At 44.1% G+C, this 22,060-nt stretch overlaps 1 protein-coding gene across 1 annotated transcript in view; it reads right to left on the bottom strand.

Annotated features, from left to right (window-relative positions):
* The window catches only part of CRADD (CASP2 and RIPK1 domain containing adaptor with death domain), an 83,233-nt gene extending 64,079 nt beyond the window's left edge, over positions 1 to 19,154 (bottom strand). Inside the window, exons 1-2 of the mRNA XM_064450845.1 lie at positions 18,885 to 19,154; positions 14,972 to 15,277 (exon numbers count right to left, since the gene is read on the bottom strand). Coding sequence (XP_064306915.1) covers positions 14,972 to 15,269 — 298 coding nt within the window. The 5' untranslated portion in view covers positions 15,270 to 15,277; positions 18,885 to 19,154. The remainder of the gene's footprint in view (positions 1 to 14,971; positions 15,278 to 18,884) is intronic.
* Between the last annotated feature and the right edge of the window lie 2,906 nt (positions 19,155 to 22,060).

The raw sequence follows: 22,060 nt of genomic DNA, 5'->3' as shown, positions 1-22,060 counted from the left end.
TTGTGGCTCAGACATGACCGGAACCAGATAAGGAGAAAGGAAGCCATTTAGAACTGGGCGTACATGGAAAGGGTATAGGATCCCAAGTGGCTTTCCAGGGGGTTTTATACTCTGCTCCTGTATTATCTTACTCAATAAACCAAATTACTTAAGCTATACAGAGAGTAACTCTTCATTAATAATATGACGATATAAATGCTTTTCATGATGCACAAGATTAAATTAGCAGTCCGAGTAACTAAATGGTGGTAGCTCTATGGGACGAAAAAGGGCTACAGCGGCAACTTGTACAGTCAACAGGAACTGACAATTAAATAAACCAAAAAGCCACACTTATGGCATAGAATAGGAGACAAGGACTTTGTTTATCAGTGCAAACCCTAAAGGTGTACAAATGTTAGCTGGTGCCAAATCAGAAGGCTAATTAACGCCTGGCAGTACAGAATCTCTTACCACCTCCCTCTCCCCACCAGGAATAGGCATGCTTTGTGACTGTGCCCACTCTGATGCCCCAGGATTAACACTTATGCGATCCCCAGTTCCAGGCCTTCTGGTATTCTCCAGCCTTGTGGGGAAAGAGTACATAATTGCCCCACAGGCAGTAATACAAGACAGAGATGAAGTCTGAAGAGCTCCAGACTTGTCTGAATATGCGTTTCTCAGACAATGTTGCTAACATGATGACAAGTTTCCCAGAATGAACCTACCAGGTAAGGACTGCACATACAAAAAATAGTGTCTATATGTACATAAACTGGAGGGTTTGCAGTTTTAACTGGACAGCACATTATTTAGTACAAGAAGCACTAGTAGTGCTGTATCCTGCACAAGTAATTCATAACCCTTCCTCGATCCAACCAGGAGGAATCAGTTGGCACGAAAGCAGAACCAAGACATGTACATCCTGTATATTTCCTTAAGTTAGCCCTCTGAAGCATTATGGGCAAAAGTTACCCAATATTTTATAGTACTCAACAGAAGAATGCTGAAGTTGAAAAACCAAGCTGAAGAAGTATACAATGGTGAACTTCATCTTGGGGGACACTATCAGGAGGGATAGACACTAACACAATGGATAAAAAACCTAATGTTTAAGACCAACGTGAAAGGCTTATGCACAAAAGCAAAAAGCTAGTTCTACCTTTCCTGACATTTACTGATGATTACAGAAGACTTGCAGAAAATCTCATGGGATTATTGTTGCTATCACTATCAAGACTGATTTTCTTAAAAAAAAAAAAAGTCCCAAAGTGATTTCAGCACTTACCAAAGAGGTTTTGAATGGGAAGTAGTAGTAGATTTGTGCAGGCAGAACAAGAGGAGAAGAACCCAGCACACTGCTTTCTTAATCACAATATAATCCCTGTCAACAAAAATACGCAGTGATGCAGGAGGAATTTTACCAAATGCATGGGCCACTGAGCAGTGGAAGTGAAAGCTGTTAAATATATGGTTGGACTTGATGATCTTAAAGGTCTTTTCCGACCTAAATGATTCTATGATTCTAAATCATAAATTCATGGCTGTAAATCACAGTTCCCTTCTCATCTGGCTTCATAAAACAAATGGGGAGAAATCTTCTAAACCAGAGCCTGGTATGCCAAGAATTTTGTAAGAGGGTGCACATACCAAAGGCAAAATGAACACTGCAGTGGGAATATCACATTAGGAATGCCTCTGATCAGCATTAGCCAGGAAAACACCTTGTTATGCAGCAGAGTAGAGCATGAAACCGAAGTGAACAGCAGGGTTCACACTCCAATTCTTCCTGATATTAGTCTGATGGGAAAGCAACCGCACTACTGAGACTCACTTTTTCTCTAAACAACTTGATGTTTATTCTTCATGCTACTGTAGGCGACAAATTGAAAAACAAAGGAAAAATGCTAACAGAACCCAAACAAGACACATACAACCCTATAATATCCCCCCTGGACTCCCTGTCCATCCTTCAGTGGAAACACAATTGTTTTCACTCCCACAGATTCTGTTTATGCATTATGACCCAATACTGTGGATAATTAAAGTAAATTTAGACGCAAGTAATTCGACTGAGGCCAATGAGCATGCTAACATGTATACAGTCACACAAACAAATGCTTGCAGGTTGAGTTTGACAATAAAAATACATTAGCTCAGGCCTCTTAACTAGCTATTCTAATTAAACAAACTTTAGCAACACACGTGATTCCACTAATTGGGATATGGACACCATATAAGATAACCATTGCCTTCTGGAGACTGAGGAGCTCCTTTCAGGCCTTTGTCTTGTGCAAGATACCAGATCAATGTACTGCCAGGCCAGCAGCTGGCCAACTTAATTCTATCTAAACAGAAGTATGGTAACAGCCTTCTAATAAAATAAATTTGAGCTAAGCATGTATTACACATTTCTTTCTTACCTATATTCTACCCATTGGTCATACTGGAAGCTGAAAAATCCCCAACATAAGTAACAACTTTAAATAGAAAAGTGAAGTGTATGTATTTATAGTTTGCATAGGAAAGGAAGAGCATGCACTTAGTTTAACAATTTAAAGATACAGAAACACTGCTATGTATGAGAACTACGATAAGTGAAGTATATAAACAAACAGTGATAAATGAAAATGAGACTCTCAGGAACAGGGTCAATTCTCCTGGATTCAGATGCACGGAAGAGACACAGGTTTATCATCAATCCCTTCTCCCAGGACAGGACTGAATTATTTCGCTAAAAAACATGCACAATTTATTGGGAAATCAGGGGCATTAAGAAGGGGATTCACAAAGGCCAGCATGCCAACTGAGGAGCTGCCTCAATTAGCCCAGATGAAACAAGGAGGAGAGGAACTCAAGCCCTATCTTATTTATTTCTGGGACTTAGATACGTTTCTTTCAGCTACTGTGAAGGATTTTATTCTAGTCAAAATTCAAGATTTGAGCTCTTAGAGCGATGCCTCCACCAAAGATTTTTAAAACACAGCTGAGGGGGCACCACTCATATAAACCATAGATGTGCTTACTTGGGAAGTGTCTAAGACGTCAAGTCACAAGGTGATATCCTACCTGTTACACTGTGGGGTTGTATTAACATTAAACCATTCCATGCAAAGAGCTGCACCTCGCTGCCAGCTGCTGGCAGGGACGCAGCCCCGTCTGACAGGTGTGCGTCGCGAACGCCCACAGGATTCGGCCCCGCAGGCGAGATCACTGGAGAAAGGCCTGGCTGCGTGTCCCGACGCCAGCCGTGAGCAAGGCGCCGCGCAGCTCAGCACTGTCGGAGAGGCGGGCAGCCTGGGACCTGCCCAGAGCAGGCTTTGAAGTGCCCGGGGAGCTCCGACAGCAAAAGCTGCGGTCCCTGGGGACCTGGCTGCGGGTGCAGCCAGCAGTTCCTTGGGGAAAGATTTAAGGCTTCTCATTTTGGATCCGGGTGCCTGCAAGGGGAATGCCCCAAGAAACCTGAATTAATTTCTACTGCAAACAGCTGACTAGCGTTTCTAGCTACAACCTGACGTTGCTTTTAAAACAAGCGTTTTCCGGGTGAACTCGTCAGATCCAACATGACCTGAGGGGATGATGAGAGTGTTTTGCAACCCTAACTGCAGCAATCGCTGTTCAAGGATATGAAGATGAAACTAATCTCATGTGGGATGTGGCAGAACTGGATCACAGAGAAATACATTACTTTATAATTAAACAGAAGAGGAGTAAGAATAAAGAACATGTCGCTTTGAAAAGCTGAGCAAACACAGCCATTGCCTAGAGTAAATAAAAAAGTATTTAAAGAAATATTTTCTTCATATAGAAATACTAGAAAGTACTGGTTTTCCTTTTCGTTCCAGCCTTCCTTTCTCAACAGTTGTTTTGCTGAGGATTCCTATGCCCCTGCTTAAAGGCAGCACCAACTGCTCATGAAGGAAGCCTACCTCCCACCAGCGCCAGCCAGAGGCTCCAGGGCAAGTGGCTTAGACAACCCTTCACCTGTGTAAAGTCCTTTCACTCAACCATAGTGCACATTCTATTAGAAAGATCCAAAGACAGAAACAGGCCGTTCTTTAAAGAGCTCAACGTATTATTAACTACAAATGAAAGGTAAGACTTTCAAAAGCATCAACACAGGACTAAAATTGCCTTCTTTAAAGCCAAGGGGAGCTTACCCTTGACCTTGACGGGAGGAGGGTTGGGTGAGCTTGGGTTAACTATGAGTCCTTTTGAATATCCTAGGCAAAGTGGTGAAACACTAAGATTAAGAAGGCTGCCAGAAGTGGCACACTAATGGCAATTTATTCCCCTTGACCTGATGCATTAATGCTTATTTCCTGTACACACAAACTGTACAGTATAAATCAAATCGTCTCCTTCTCTAAATGTAGATTGGAAGAAACACCAAAGCTTTGCTTCAGTTCACAGGAGAGGTGTTTGTCAAAACACATGTACAACTCCTTGCCAGTGCATCAGTGTATGAGGGAACACAAATCTATCCACAAAGAACAGGAAGAAAACTTAAAAAGAAAACTTAAAAAGAAAATCTGACGGTATACTGGAACAATGGTACAATGGCTAAAAGAAGAAAGAAGATTGATTTTCTGTTTACACAATTGCCAAATAGATAAAAAGTGGCTTCAAAAGTCTTGTATACAAAACCATAAATCTTCTAACAAAATAAACTGCAGCTGCATCACTCTGAGGTAACAATGAGCGATACTTGGGTGCTCTAGTTCTCATTCATATAAACATATAATGACCATAAACAAATATGGAATGAAAGACTAGCTGCATATGGCAACACAGGGAGGGCTTCAAGATACAAGAGTCATGCATAACTCACTGTATCCTAGAGAAACTTCCTGACCTTTGCCATACAAGTGGCAGTTCCCAATGAGAAGTCACATCACTGCTGATATTCTCAGCCGACAGGAAAAGGAGTGCAGAGTCTGAACTAGTAATAGCTTTTCAGCTGCAGGAATGATTTTTCTTTGAAGGTTGAGACATGCTGCCAAGTCAGTGTAAGGAAGAGAGCACAGCACCCATTCCTTCTCCAGAGACAACATTTCAGTCACCAGCAGCAAGACCTTTGTCCTGCTCCGGTCAACAGGAGCACGGCCTCTGACTTCACTGGAGTCAGGCTTTCACTGTGAGACACTAGTTAACATTTTTACTGACTTTGGATGGCTATGCAGCCTCCACAACACGGGCAAGCTAAGGTGGATGTGTTTGCTGCTTGGTTGTTTTTCTTTAAAAACAGCATTCATCATAGACTTAATTTATGAAAGACAATAGATTTTCCCCATCAATGGGAATGCAAAAATTAAACATTTTCAGACGGAGCTCCAAGACAGTTCTGGAGGTGCTAAAAGAAGAGCTGGCCAGCTCTGAAGGAAAATACTAATGAAAAGAAATTTCATTAAAAGACATCTACAAAGGCTTAAGTAAGAAGTTCTCTCAGTTACTCTGGAGCATTTATTATTGTGTATCTATGGGCCACAAGGGCCATTAATTAGTATCAATGGAATGCCTATACTGAATACATAATGCAAAAATAACAACTGCATCTTGCTTTTTCATGTTTACAAGTGGCTTTATCAAGCTGCAAGGTCAGGTCCTTACCAGAAAGCTTCCAGTCTGTTCTAGAAAACAATTATTATTGTCTGTACAGAGCTTTTTCAATGGTTCCCTCGCCACATCCTGAGACAAGACCAAGAGTGGGAAGCTGGCAACAATTAACAAAAGATCTCAAGGATCAGAGGACTGCATGGTTTTGGAAATCTAAGACATGGGCATGATTTTATCATAATATGATGCAAGTTGAGGAGGAAAAGGGACAGAGAATTAAGATATTTTGTCTAATGGAAAACTGTAGTGAACTCTGTAAGCCATGGACATACCCCAAGATGAGAAACAGTACTGTAAACTCTGGAAAACAGAGATACTTAAATAATCAATTAAATAAATGCCTTTATTGGCATGCAGCAGCATCCCTGATATGATACACATTTACATCTCCACGTATGTATGAACATAGAATTTTGGGAAGAAAGGATTCCAAGACCGCAGGTGTTTACGGACAAAACCACCTCATCCACTGGCTGGGAAAGGCTTTGTCTGTATTAGCACTACGGAGCAATAGCAGAGGACCTATAGACTGATACAGATCGTGCTGAGGTTCTCTACCCACCTGGAAGGTGTCACTTCTATCTGGCTCTAGTCTGGTCCTATCAACTCTGTGAACACCCGGAGCACATTTTCCCATTTAGATTCACCTGAAAGAAATCTAACTTGAACTCTTCAATTCACTTTAAAAGCACATTCCTAAACTGAACTAGAAGTCACGCATACATATGCAAAGTGTCCTATGTCAGCACCAATTATATTTGGATTAAAATTCCACATCCTGAGAACACAGATTGTGATGCCAAGCTTACAGAATCACAGAAAAATTTAGGGCCCTTTGGAGGTCATCTAGACCAGCCTCCTAAGTAAGGCCAGCTTCAAAGTTTGATCAGGTTGCTCAGGGTCTTCTACTGTTGAGTGTTGACTGTCTCCAAGGATGGAGATTCCAAAGCCTCTCTGGGCAATACTCCTTGGACCGCAACCTCAGGTGGCCATGCTTAACCTGTCTTGTGAATTTTTTTCTCCTTATATCCAGTCAGAATTTCCCTTGCTGCAACTTGTGCCTGCCACTTCTTTTCCTTTTGCTCTGCACCTGTAGGAAGAGTCCAACTCCACCTTTTCTGAGTCTACTTGGCCTTCTCTTCTCCGAGAACAAACTCAGTTGTCTCAGCCTTTCCCTGTACTTCATGTTAAACTGACCACTTTAGTGGTGCTCTACAGGAGACTCTGGCTTGTGGCTTGCCAGTCTCTCCCTTATATTGGTGGCATAAAGCTAGACACAGTATTTTAAATACATCCTCCTAGTACCAAGTACAGGGGATTAATCAATTCCCTCAGCCTGCTGGCTTTGCTCTTGCTGATGCAGTTGTGTGTGGTTAGTCTTCATTATCATACTTACTGCCTATCAAGACATCCAGCTTCTTTTCTGCAGAGTTGCAACTGGCCAGTCAGTGCCCATCTTGTGTTATTTTGTGGGAATTTTGTATCCCAGGTGCAGGACTTTACACTTACTTCTGCTGAACATCATGAGGTTCTTGCTGCTCCATTCATCCAGCTTGCTGGGATCCCTCTGAGAGGCAGTCCATTCCCCTGTGTCAAATGATCCCCAAGACCTGGAGGCATCCTGCCTTCCTGCTTGAGGCACAGTTCAGAAGATCCCAGAACACAAACTGACAAGCGTGCCAAGTTAATTCACCTACAAACTTGCTGAAGGTACAGTCCTTCCCATCACCCAGGTCACTGACAAAGAGGTTAAACAGAATTGGTACCACTGTCAGCCCCGAGGAACTGGCAGTCATTTTATCACAGAAGGCAGAATCAAGTTGGTCAAGCTTGATTTACGTGTGGGAAATCCAAGCTGGCAGTTCCCAGTCACGTTATTGCACTTTATACATTTGGCTTACCACAGCCTACCAAACATGACAGGGAACAGCCTCTCAAAGACTGGATCCCCCAGAACTCTCAGATGCATCCCATCCAGTTCCTGAGATTTGTGTCTGTCCACTCTACTCAGGTAGTTCCTAATTCAGTTCTCTTCTACTATAAACAGCATCTCCCTCATCCAAATTCCACTAGTAAGCACAGAGACCAGGGCCAACCGACAGCAGACTTTGCATATGAAGACCCAGCTTTTTCCGTGCCCTTCATCAGTAGTTGCCTTAGTCTTCCTTCCACTGCCAATGTCCCTGTAGAAGCCCATCTTTTTGTCCTTCACATCCTTGAATGGTTTCAAATTCAGATGAGCTTTACCCTTCCTACCTCTATCCCTAAAAGCCCACAGAATGCTTTTATATCGCTCCTGGGTAGCCTGTCCTCAGTTCCACTTCCTAGACAATTCCTTTTTGAATTTGAGCTCAGATGGGAGCTCCCCTTTCAGCCAACCTGGCCTTCTGCCGTGCCTGCTGCTTTCCCTGCATGTAGGAATGGACTGGCTTTGTGCTTTGAAGGGGTTTTCCTTGATGATCAGTCATGTCTCCTGGGTGCTTTTGTCCTTCAGCACTGTCTCCTACAGTGTCCCATAAACCAGTTCATGAATAAGCTAAAGTCAAGGACATTTACTCTGTTATTTGCTTTCCTCTCTTCTCTCAGTATGTTAAACTTGAGCACTGCATGGTAACTGCAGCCAAGATTGACATTACCAAACACATCCCTGAACAGTTGTACCTTGTTTCTGAGTAGCAAGGCCAGTAAAGCACCTCCCTTACTCTACTTAACTAGGACATTCATTAAGATATTGCCCCTTCTGCATTCCAAAAGTCTCCTGGACTCTGGCTATGCTGTGTCACTTTCCCAGTAAACACTTGAGTTGTTAAAGTTGCCCTGAGAAATAGGGCCTGCAATAGAAGTAGTTATTTTAAGAAGGCTTTATAGGATCATAGGGAAATTCGGGTTGGAAGAGATCTCCTGTCCAACCTCCTGTTCAAAGCAGGGTCAGCTCTGAGATCAGACCATGTTGCTCAGCATTCTGTCCAGCTGGGTCTTGAAAACCTCCAAGGATAAAGGCTACTCAACCTCTCTGGATCCCCGTTCCACTTCTTGACTCCCCTTATGATGAAAAACTCTCCTTATAGCCAGCCAGAACCTCCCATTTCAACTAGTGCCCTTCATCTCTCATCTGCCCACCATGCATTGCTGTGTAGAGCCTATCCCTGTCTTCTCTTGATATCCTCTTTGCAGGTATTGGAAAGCTGCTATCTTCCCTTCTCCAGGCTCTACCTCCTTTTGATCAGGAGGGCCTATAGAAGATGCCATGACAACCTCTCTCTTCCTGAGCTCCCTTCTGATCCTAACCCATAAACTCTTGACCAGCTTGTTCTGCAAGCAACAGCAAATCTCTGTGCATTCAAGACACTCCTTCGAAGAAACTGCAGTGGTGTCCTTGTCTAAGAGCCTGAGGCCATGCACTGCGGCACTGCAGTTGCATGAACTATCCCACCATGTCTCTGTAAATCCAATGACATCACAGTTCTGCAGCTGTGCAGACTTCCACTTCCTCTCAGCACACCTGCTGGTAAAGACACTTTTGTTCCACACTGTCGAGCTGATCCCATCTGTCCCTAGCAGTCCCGATTTATTGAAAAGGGTCCTGTGGTCATAGAGTCCAAGGTGCCGCCTTGACACCAGGTGCACTGCCAGGTGTGAATATGCAGGATGCATCCACCCCTGCCCAGATTTTTCTCCTTGAATAGCAGGATGGACAACACTGCTTGGGCTCCATCCCTTCACATGGGATCACTGTAGTCATCCTTAATCTGCTGAAGTATTACTGGTGCCCACGTGAGAGACTAGCAAAGTCTGATGATTGCCCAGGCCTTGGCAACCTCTGTGATGTCCTGGATCCAGTCCCTGGGGAAGCAGCACACTTTGGAAGTCATCAGGTCTGGTCAGCAGATGGATCTCTCCATTCCCTACACCCATGAGTCTTCAATCCAAATTACCCATTGCTTCCTCTTAGTGGCACTGGTTATGAGTAGCTGATCAGGCACAGCTGGCCCAAACACCTCTCTTGCCAGATTTTACTCCTTCTCTACTGTTTCCAAGGACTATGCATTTTACTAAATCTATATTATTATTAGCCTCACATATGTGTGTTACTGCAGATGACACCAAGTACGGTTACATGTTTCCATTACCTTACCCGAAATAAACTCTTTGAGACTAGACAGGACTCACTATAGTTCTTAACAGTGATGCCTAAGATTTAGGCTCTCAAAATGAAAAACATAGATGTAAGCAGCATAAGCATGGCTGCTTATTAACACAGCAAAAAGGCAACAAATTAAGTATTTCTTAAACTGTAAAAAATAAAAAAGAAAATCTTACGTTCATAGGCACAGTAAAACCAAAATACCTACACAGAATGCTCTGTATAACCAGAGAAGTTGATTACTTGTCCATGTCACGATGCATGCTGTTAATATTGAGTGTGCGCACAAACCTTTAATGCCAGACTTCACAGATCTTGCTGCGGTCAGGAACAAAGCCAAAGCCATAAATGTAACACCCGATTTTCAGGGGAGATGGGAATGTGGAAAAGAGTTTGGGAAATTGTCCTACGAGGATGCCTTTGAATCTCTCCAGAGAACATTTTCTATAGCCTCCAGGCATTGGGATGTGGCACAAGGGCACTCCTTCATCTCCAGGTCAATCTAGTGCAGCCAAGGCTGCTAAGCCCATCCCTCTCCTTCAGACATACATGGGAGGAAACTCCCCCTCCTGCCACAGGACTATACAAGAGAGAGGAGGGAAAAAGAAGAAAGGAAAAAAAACCACCGTCTTCTGTCCACCATTTTAGAGAGAGGAAAGGAATTCATCAGCTGGTCTCCTGACATCCAAATGGAAAAGGCAAGAGACCAGGCTGTTTCTTCACTACATTAGACGTGAGAGGAAGCAGGATAGGAAGAGGGCAGGAAGCAGCCAACAAAAGGTAAGAAGAGATGCTAAACTTCCCCACATCCTAATGCTGTTGCATTTGAATCCGAATTCTTAGAAACCTACAACTCAGCTGTAGAAAAAGTTCTTTGGGAAAGCTGGGGGATGTGGAGGGGGGGAACGGGAAGGACGGCTTTCTCAGCAGAAGTACATGTTTTGCTTTGTTTTGTATTTGCATGCTTCATCCAAAGTGTTACACAACACAAAGTTTTATATAGCTACATGAGACCACACGCTCCCCACACATCCAGAGAAAAACCCCAATCACACTAAAATCTGTTCAAATCAAAAAACCTCACCCAAGTCTAACAGGACCCTAATGCAGACTGCTGACTAGGTACCACCACAACAACAAAATCATACATTAGAAAATATTCCTTGCTTAGTTGCGAGAGAACAGCTTTCCCAAGGCAATTCTGTGTAACTCCATGCCCCAGATTCACTAACATTTGCCAGATAGCAATGGCTGCTGCAGGATTCCTTTGGCAAATGCTGTATCTCAGACTTTTCTTTCTCAATATACTGCCATTTCCTGTGGAATGGAGAAATCATCTATACTACAAAGAGGTGCAATACTAACACTTTTAGAAGTAAATCATTTTATAGCAACATATAGTATAGAGAGAAATAAAATACTTGGGCAGAGAAATTCCTGAGCGGAGAGAGATTAGAAAAACATTCTGATAAACAAATGCCATCAAAGCTTATATATTTTTATTCAGTGCAAAAAATATTGGGTAACTGTTTGCTGTTCCTAGAAAGAATGGAATTCTGTTGCCAACAGCTGTAGTTTTTCATAGAAATTATAATACTATATTGAAGATTTATGTTCCTGACAAAGGCATAAAGTTATCCAAACTAGGGCAGAAAAAAACAGACTAGTCTTTTCCCAATGAAACAGACCCACATTATTTTTGTTAACTCTTACTACGGCAGAAGCTTCAATCTTTGAAACCAGGAACTCATGCTGCAGCTGATGTTTATAATTATTAAGTCTTGCAATGCCACTCTGCACAGGGTGAACTGTTTTATCACAGGTTCTTACACAAGCAAAGAAACACACCCTATCATCCTGAAAGTCGATTGCAGTCATAAACATTTACCTCCAAAAGCACATGACTTTAGATTTTCTCCTTGACATTTTGGGGTTTTTCAACGATGCTTTCCCTACCTTAAGAAGCTGTGGCCATCTGACAGATCCACATGAGAGAGGAGAAAGGTGACACTAGGCAAAAGGGTGTCCTGTGCATAAAGTAAACAAGCAAGGGGAAAGAATCTTGGGTCTCTGCTGCAATTACACAGATGCAAGTGGCCCCACCTGCCTGCGCGTCACTCTCCTGACTCCAGTGGAAAAACTATTCCTCATGCTCTGCAAGATTAGGGTCTTCTGTGTTCCTTGGAACTACAGCAGATAACAGCATACAGAACTATTATTTTTAAGTCAGCTGACATTCAGCAATAAAACTCAAGATATCACAGGTTTTAACGTTCATTTATTTGCAAGCAGCCAAACAGCATACTCTGGGTTGAATCCTGGGCCAATTTACAGTTACACTCTATGCTGCTCCGTGAACATTACACCGAGTTACACAACTTGGGAATGAATAAATCCATTGCCTTGGAAGAATTTGCCCAAAGGCTCCCGATGAGTCAGTGGCAGTGTCTTGTTTAGGTCTCAGACTTTGACTTCCATTTCGTAGCTGCTCGGTCCACCAGATCATATTGACACTACATCACAAAAGATGTTTTTATTTCTGTCCTTCTGAAATTGCTGTTTGTTTGGTTTGGTTGGTTTGGTTTTGGTTTTTTGTTTTTGTTGGGTTTTTTTAGTAGGGGAAAAAATAAATTAAAAGTTTCTTAACAATTACAATTGTGATTTTGCTTTTTAACTGGGAACCAACAAACTCTATTTCTCAGCTGAAGCAAAGATAGAAAGCCTGATCTGTTTGAACAAGATGCACAATAATCCAGAGGCCTACATAGAAAAATTACTGTGCACATTTTTACGTTCAGATAGAGAAAACTTAATAGTCTACTTTTCCTGACTTTAAAAATCCTCCATGTAGTCAGTGAGAAGTGAAAGACTATAAAAGAAAACCTTCCTTCAAGGAACAACTTGCCGCAAAAGATCTGCAAAAACTGAAGATATTTTGCGTGAGTAAACAGAATTTTAACTGAGCATAAACAAGTGAACAGCAGGCGTGTGATTTCCAGAAGTATGCATGATCCAAAGGAAGAAAAGATTTTAAAATCTGGGGCCATAAAACCGATTTCAAATTTAAAAGTTCTAGGGTCTACAAAAAAGGTAGTGTGTATGTGGCAGGCTTTTTTCACTACACATGAATTCTTTAGAAGAAATTGCCACTGACGTATCATCACTTCTATGAGCTGTTTCAAATAAGGCAGAAGTTAAGTTATCTAGAATGTCACTAAAGAACACATTTAATTTTAAGTATGCTTATAGTTTTATTAGAGGCATGGCTTTTTCCATGCTTAAGGCCATGCATATGCTCAAGTACTCTGCTGAGACAAAAGCTTACACTTTTGTTGTTTAGAATGCAAAGTGAGGCTTTTCATCCCAAACCACATTTTCTTGCATGTAATCAGCACTGATGATTGCCGCCATAGTTTCCAATTCATTCCAGGGCGCACTCAGCATTTATTAGGGCACAGATGGCGCTTTCTTTCTTTGGCTTCTAAAGAACGTGCCTAAATATTAAAACAAACTTGGCTATCTGCCTCTTATCCTGTTCTTACACTCTGTATTGCCACAGTAAAAATAACAGTAACCTTTGATCTAATCTGGAAGCCTTTTCTGATTAACACACAAAATTTGGCAATCAGGTTATCAAGTACAGTCAGCCCACTCGAAACCAGAGAACCTGATATGCATAAATCCCACATGTTAGTCACAAGCAATCAAGACGGGAAGAAGCAATCCACAAAACAATCCAAAGAACAAAAAACAGAAACAATTTTTCTAGTAACAAACTACGCGATCCTGACCGTACTCAACGGCTGTGTGTGCAGTTTTTGGAACTGTAAGGATTATTCAACAGGTTAACCAGCAATTAGCAAACAAACAGGCTGATTAGTAAGGCAAATAAAAAGCATTAGCATGACAGGATTTGTCATAACAGCGGGCAGGGTCTTTTCCAACATGCTCAATGCTGCAAATTTGCATTGTGCTGAGAACTTCCATTGGTTTCTCCTGTGGGCAGCACAGGACATTTATTTCCCAAATTCTGAAAATTATTTACCCATTTCCAAGGAAGCGTAAAGCAACCTCTGCAGAGGCCCAACAGAAAGACCATCTGTCACGATATTCCATTAAAAAATGTCCTAAGGTAAGATAATGTCAGATTTGTCCAGCAGATCTTGACAAAACGTTCTTGAACGTGCAGCTAACTGGGACGCAGGTGCACACGAGGGTCAATGGGTCTTAGCCACCCATCTTCACAGGCTTTCAGTCTCATGCAAAGCACACTGACGCTGGAAAAATCACAGGTCATGTGCATCAAAATACATATGACCAAACCCAAATGGGGCGGGGAGGGTGTGGGGTGGAGGGTGTGGAGAAAGGTTAATCAGACTTCTTGTAAATTATGTTCCCAAGTAAGGACTATTTCACTATCTCGCTGGTAACGTGAGGTTAGCAGCCAATGTGCGCTGCCAGAATCTAGGGCGAGAAACGTGCATTTTAAGCAGTTATCTTGACTTAAAGACAGCTCAACAACTGCATGCACGGATTGCTAAAGAAATCACTTCTGAGCGAACATCAAGTCCAGAAAGCTAGTTTTAGAAGCAGATTTAAATGTCAGAAAGCCAGAGATTTGACTAAATGAGATTATATAACACCCACTAAATCGGTTAGCTCTTAAATTTGTTTTAAAACTAAGCAATGGCTAGTAATTTTGGAAGTAATGAACCTACATATTTGCACTCCAGTAAACATAATAAACTAAATAAATCTAAATTAGCGTCTGGTACTAAATCAAAATTACATTAAAATCATAATAAAGCTAAGTAACTAAAAATTCTGTCAATGTGAGCAATCCAGAAACAAACCACTGCAAACATATATAAACAAACAAATAACCAGGAATGGATGGTGAAGAGACTGTTCTGCAGCTAGTCAAAACTACTTTTTATAGTCTGTTCCCTTTTAGGTAATGGAGTCTGGGTCCTCCTACATCCCAGCCTCTCCCAAGGCAGCCTCTCCTGCAGCCTGCCAGTCTCCTGAAACTCAACCCTGCTCACTCCCCAAACTTTGCAATACTTCCTGGTGTTTGGCTGGCTTACAGGAAATTCAGGCTGTCTCCTTCCGTTGGTATCGTGTCCCATATCTATACGATGCTTAACGTGAAATTACTGGTATGTGTAACATTTTAAAGCTACGGCTTGAGAACAAGCTTCAAAATATCAGCAACAACAATCCTGGCCTTACCTGCAGGATCTTGTACTGTCATCTCCTTACGCTTCACTATCAGCTTCTCTTTAACCCACGGGAACTCCTGTAAGGAATCCAGGAATGCATCAAAAGCCTTGGGTCCTCTGGTGGGGAGAATATCAAGAAGCATCATGGTTTTCCTCTGACTGGTGGTTTGGGATTTTATTTCTTGAACATGACTGTCCGTGAGAATCCCTTCTTGGTAGAGATACTGAATAACAACTCCATCCACCAGCACCTCTGTGCAGAGCTCCAGGCGCAGGGAGCGTAAAAGCTGCTTGTCTCTGGCATCCATCTAGCAACCTAGAGCATGAGAAAAAGGAGTAGGGAAGTGCATGAAGATTAAACTACTCCAACCTCTAACATCCAGAAGTGATGTTCGATACCCAGCAACCTTTAGAAAGAATGCCAAACTCAGAATCACCAACCTGCGAAAACTATTAATGAACCCCACCATCTTCAAAAGAAGAGCTCAGATTTCAGTGTCTCACAAGGTAAAATGCAGCCATATCTGGGAAATATTAGACAGGAAGAGAACCTTTGGCATTGTGAAGACCAGTCCATCGCTGGAATAAAAACCATGCCAAATAATCCCACTCACTAACTGGTCAAGGTCCATGCTGAAGGCAGCTAGAGCATTTGCCAGTCCTTAAGAGACCCTACCCCTAAAAAGTATAGAGAGATGTCACACCTGATCTCTGTTACTGATGCCTCGGACACTACTGCTGTTGCAGCACTTTTGCTGCAGCAGTGCAAAAGCAGCAGCAGGACTGGTAGATGTACCACAGACAGGCAGCAGTAGCAGGGACAGAATCAGCAGGTAGCTTTGGCCTACGCAATGCATTTTAGTTTTAGGATGGGTGGAAATGTACCTTACGCACCAGGTCGTTCTTCCCCCTGACTCACCCTGGAAGGCTGCTCTGGAACTCGACTGATCTGATGATGAGCAATTTTCTTTGAATTTCCATCTCAAACTTACCCACTTTCTATTTTTAGGCATTTGTTCTACCAAAACTGTTCTTTAACTTAAGTAGCTCTTCTCCCTCCCTGGTATTTACTCTTCTAATGTGTTCACAGGAAGCAATCGGATGCCCTCTGCCAGCTTCCATTTCACTTGACTAATACTCTTGACTAGACAAAAGCTGGAAAAGATGCATTTTATAGCCACTCTACAGAAGAGGAATCAAGGTCCAGAGAGACCAAGCAACTCATCCAAGATCACACCGGGACTCCATGCCAGACCTACGAACTGAATCAAGATGTCTAGTCTAGTCTGTAATGACAAATATATCTCTAGGCCCATTAATGGCACTTGAAAGGGAAAATGACAGAATAATACAATGAAATACTTTTTCATTACTAAATAATGAAGTCAAAAAACTGCAGCAGGTGTTGACTGTGATTACCAAGAGAGTTTCTGATAATTAAACTAGAAGCTGCTGTTCAAATAGCTAGACCTTGCAGAAACTGTACTTCATTCAGCCTGAAGATATTGTATCCTCAGGAAAGGCAGAGATTTTCAAAGCTTTTGTAAGAAACCTGCTAAAGTCTTTATATCATCAGGGGTGCCTACTGACTCCCAAGGCCCCATCAAAGGTTGGTTGGTTGGCCTGGTTGTTTAAACCTAGGGCAGGCAACCAACAGAACATATAGGCACATAAATGGCATCATGGACAGAATGCAAGAGCATAGGACCATGACAGAGAGACTGGAAAATGCTGTCTGTGACTCCCTCTGATAAAGCCATTTTCTGAAAATGCTTCCCCTGAGTACTAAAAGCATTGTTGGATGGCACCTTCCCAGGAGGACCCCATCTCTTCCAGGCTACCCAGTACGTTTCTTGTATACTGAATTTTGAGGTGCCTACCTTCTGTCTAGGGGACATTTGGGAATCGGACAACAGCTATCCCAGCACATGTCCTTAAAAAGTGCTAGGTTGCTAAGCATACCTCAAACATCAAACTCCATCATGGAGTGAGATGATAGTGCAAGCAAGCAGATGGAAAAAGAGCAGGCAAGAAAGAGAACTGGATTTCCCCATTTTATGTTAGGATGCTCATTTTGGATAAGTGAAGCTGAAGATTCTGGTCTCTAACACATACTCCCTTTACACCGCTGGGAGCAATCACTGGACTAAAGCAAAACCAGATAAAATTCAGGCAGCACATCCCTGCCATTTCTCCCTTCCAGGATTCCCTGACCATCCCTGAGCTCATGAAGCACGTGCAGAGTTCAAGATGGGCACCCAGCAGCAGCTCTGAGGGTGTTATCTCAACCCGGGCAGAGAACTGTTTCAGATGCTATGGAGTTCTTGCACTTCGCGTTCTGCAAGAGTCACCAAGAGTCCCCATCCAGGAGCCTCCTCGCCCATGTGCTGGATGAGGAACATCAACTTCTCCGGTCACTTAGGGGGACGGACTTGTTCTCAAGTCACAAGGGGCACTTGATGAGTTCCCCTTCTTCGTGATCAAAGCGGTCAACGCTTTTCAAAAATAAGGCCTTTTCAAACCACCTCAGTTTGCACCTTTGTGCACTGAAAAACGCCTATCAAGCCATTAATCTGAAGGGGGCATTTCTGCTGAAAAAGGCCGTTGGCTTGCTGACTGCAGAGGGAGCACAACTGAGGTTTTAAAGCCCTTAACACCAAGGGCCATTAACACCAAGGTCACTGACCCAGTAAACTTCCAGGATGTGGTGTATTGATTTTTAAGGTCTTCTTAAAGATTAAGTATTTATTTGTATGTGCTTACCATGAGAAGGAAATGTCTGAGTCAGGAACTATGCAGCCAGTCATGGAAATGTATCAGGATTTTGGTGTGTAACAATGTAGGGACGGAGTTCAGTGCAACGTAGAATTATTTTAAATTAATTTGAATTGCAGCCTATACCTAGGAATCCAAAGTAAGCTCTAAAATAGTTTTTTTTTTTCTAGTAATGCTGGTGCTAGAGGGAAAGTAAAAAGATGAGACATTCATTTACTCAAAACATTACATGGCTCAAACATTCCCCAGATACTTCTAAAAAAATGCATATTGTCCGTTGTAGAGCCAAGTTTTAAGATATATACCCCCACGTCCTGCTGAAGGACCACTGTCCTTGACTTATCACCACGCCACCACAGGCAGGTTTGCATTTTTCTGGATGAGTGGGGATAAAACTTTTGAAAGCCTTGACCCTAAAAAGACCCCTCCTGATCCTAAAACGAACGTTCACTTGGCTCTTGGCTAGAAACACTCTGGCATCTTCCCAAACACCAAATGCGCTGGGCTGCTTATGACCCCGAGCGCATTCCCATGTGCCTGCTTAGCTACGAATAAGGTCCACCCTGGCTAACCCGCGAGTGATTTCGGCTATTCACAGCGTGTCTACAAGTTTAAAATCTTTCCCCAGAAAAATCAAGCTTTGCTTTTAACTTCTCCCCTGCAGCCGAGGTCTGGAGGCGGCTGCGGCTCCTGCCGCAGGCAAGGGCCGGCTCTCCGGCCGGCGGGCACCCGAGCCTCCCACCGCGGCTCCGGCGCGGCGGGCAGCAGCACCCCGGCCTTCCGCCAGGCTCGGCTCGGCTCGGCTCGGCTCTGCTGCCGCAGCGGAGGCGGTCGCTACCGCCGGCCCGCGGCTCCCGCCGCCGCCGCCGCCGCCGCCCCCACCCCCCCACCCCCTCCGCGGAAGCCCGCCCCCTTCCCCGGCCCCGCGGCGCGGGGGGCCGCCGCGAACGGCCCCTCGGCACCCCTCGGGCTGGCGCCTTCGCTCTCGCTTCCCCCGCGGCGGCGCCTGGGGCAGCCGGGCCGGGCTGGGCCGGCCGGGGCCGGGCCGAGCGGGGCCTCCAGCATCGCACCGCGGAGCGGGCGAGAGGACGTCTGGGGCGGCGAGCGCTGTGAGGGCAAAGCTCCCTCCGCCCTCGCCCCGTACTTACAAGAGGGAAGTGGGGAACTACACAGGGCGCCCGGGCGGCCGCCGAGCCTGCGCGGGGAGCACCATCTTTGTTGAAGGCAAGAAGGCTTCGCCGGAAGCCGCTGCCGCCGCCCTGCTGCGGGCCGGCCGAGGAAGGGCCGCTGCCGCCGGCCCCGCTGAGGGCGGGGAGCGGGGGGGGGGGGCGCCGCGGCCGCCATGTCAGCTGTGGGCAGCGGGGCTGGGCGGCCCCGCGGCTCCACTCGCCGCGACGATGGGTCTAGGGGCGGGGGGCTCTACTGCGGGGCTGGGGGTGGGGGGGGTGGGGGGGGGGCGCTGGCAGCGCGGAGCCGGTCCCAGTCCGCGGCGGGGCTGGGCTGGGCGGAGCGCCCGGCTGCGAGGGGCTTCGCGAGTGGGCGGCTGGTGAGGGGGGACAGCCCGGACAGGGCCGTGGGCAGGCGGGCGGGCGGCCCCACGCGAGCTCGAGGACGGCCGCAGGGGGAGAGGTCCCTCCGCGGCGGGGTGCGGGCGTGTCCCCCGCCAGGGGGGCTCCGTTCCAGGGGCTCGGAGGACCCGCCGCGCTCTCAGCACCTGGGCGGTGGGGTTTGTTTGGGTTTTGGGTTTGTTTTTTTTCTTATAAAGCAGAGGAGTTGTGTATAAAATTAAATCAGAATTGACAAAAACGGAGTTTTCATGACATTAGAAACAGCTGATCTCGGTACTCTCTAGGGATGCTGGTTCCTATTTGCAAGTATGCGCTAAGCCAGACTTCATCCAGGTGCTGGAAACATACAGCAGTGCTGTACTGCATGCTGTGTATATTCAGCTTCATTATTTTCATCTGAACAGCCTAAAAATGAAGACACTTTTGTAGATTAAAAACATGTAGCAAGATCCAGCCCGTGTCTGCCACATTTCAAGTGCTGTGCACGTTATCATAGTTTTATTCATCTACAACTGAATACAAAACCATCTCCTTCACATCACTTTATACAAATATTTGAAACCAAAGTACGGCAGAAGAGAGAAAACCGAGATTCACAGAGCTATAAAAATGAGGCAGTGTCATTTCCTGTCACATCTCATCGAAGAACTTCTTTCCAACTTTACGTAGGTGTCACCCCTTTTCTTTCATGTCGGGACTGCAATAGCGATGAAAGAAAAGAAAAAAATAAAAGAGATCCTGCGGAGCTGGAACGCGCTACCTTGAAGCTGCAGGCAACCACAGCGAGGTGGCTGTGGTCTGCTCGGCTTGCTAATGCCTACCCTCTGGAAAAGCAGGAAAGGTGGTTGCTGCAGCTGCTGCTCGAAGTGTTGCCGCTGTGTGAATCCCATTTCTACATTTGGTGTAGACCAATTCATACAGATTTAAGGGTATTTGGAAGATTTAAGGGTATTTGGAAGCTAGTTAAGGAAACCTTCACATGCCTTTCCCAGATATTGTACCCAGGAAATATTTGCCATGGGAAAATATAACTGAAAGTATTATTCGTGGAGCTCAGGTACTGCGTATGCTTAACATTATATTTATCTGCAAGATTTTGCATAAAGACACACGCTTAATCACGCTCAGAAAGCTTAGATCCTTTTGATTTGCCTGTGGCTGACAGCAAAGTTGAGAGTTTTTGTGGATGCGGAATGTAACTCAGTCTTAAAGGCAAAGCATGTATGCTGGGTTTAAGAAATGTTTAAAAAATTAAATCCATTTATTACGTGGCCAGCTTCTGCAGAGATACTGCTTATTTGGCAATTCTAAAGCAATATTTTGGTTTAATTGACGTAACGCTTTTACCTAGGATTATTTCCAGACAGGGGTTTAAATTGCTTTTAAATAATTGATAAATAATATCTTATTCCAATACATCTGTTAAACCAAGGTAAATGGTTTTTGTCTCAGGCACACATGTTAGTCTTCTAGGAACACAAACATAAAAAATTTAAATGCTCCTATGGTTGTTTCAGAGTGATGCATTAACATACTTACTATGACCTTGACAGCACTGGAAACCACACAAGTAAGTCATCATCGGTAACTCTAAGACAAGAAGTATGCTGCTGTTGTAGCCAACATACAGCTGAGGTGGTTTTAAATTTTCACGTCATGGACAGTTCGTGATACCGGTTGTGAGAAAAGGCATTTGTAAGCAACACACACGGGCACCAGGGAGCGGAGACCGCCACAGACCATCTATATGATCATCCCTCGGCACAGCGCTGTACAGCTACTGAAAGTTTCCTGTCTTAGCTTCTTGTGTTGCTGATTGCCAGCTTTTTTGTTTGTTTGTTGGTTTTTTTTTTTTCTTTTTTTCAGTCATGATCTAAGGAACTGGGTTATATCTGGAATTGGAGTGACCAGACTTGGAGAGTTAAAATATCACATCATTGTGATCCTGACAGCTGCATTTAATTGCAGATAATGTGCCTGCATTTTAAAATAGAAAATGAAGACAAGCAGTTACATCACTTGCATTTACTATATCTTTTTGCCAGATGAGGCAATTAGAGTTATTTATTTTATACTGTCCAAGAATATCTTAGAAAGTTAGCAAAACATATGGACACGCACAGCGCAACTCCGGCTCCCGCTTGAGTAAATGGTAGCAGTCGTACAGCCAGCGTTTAGCCACATCTCTGCTTACAGTCTAAACAGAGATGCAAAGAAGGAACACGGTGAAAGGAAACAGATAAGCCTAGGAAGGAAGAGGTTGACAGCAGAAGTCCAAGTCCGATTAAAGGGAAAATCTGGTGTTTCCTTTTTTTCCTACTAGTTTATAACTGTGCTGCAAATTCACCAGCAGAAACTGTAAATGCGCTACTGGTGTTTCGGGTTGCCGTTAGCAATGCCCGCCGCGTGCTGACTGTACTCCGCAGTTACGGAATAAGGATGCGCACAGGTAATGCTTCAAGTCCGAGGAGAGAAGCCCTTAAACTTTTCATTTCGGTTCGGTTTAGGTTCAGCCCTGACTAAAGTTCTTGCAGTTGAGTTCTGGTCTGAGTCCAACAAAACTTCAGAAAGATGGTTCGGTTCAATTCCAGTTTTAGGGACAAATATATGTATGTATATATTTGAGCCAGTTTGGGTTCAGCTCAACTCCCCTCTAACTCTGCTCAAATCTCAAAGCTAACCAAATAGATTTTAAAAGTATTTCCTAGACTTTGTAGATCAGTGGACCACGGTCACTCCCACACATCAGTACTGTC

This window comes from Phalacrocorax carbo, chromosome 1 (genome assembly GCF_963921805.1).
Source record: "Phalacrocorax carbo chromosome 1, bPhaCar2.1, whole genome shotgun sequence".
NCBI lineage: Eukaryota > Metazoa > Chordata > Aves > Suliformes > Phalacrocoracidae > Phalacrocorax > Phalacrocorax carbo.
Note: the sequence above shows the minus strand (reverse complement) of the source record. Positions and strands in the feature narration are given on the sequence as shown.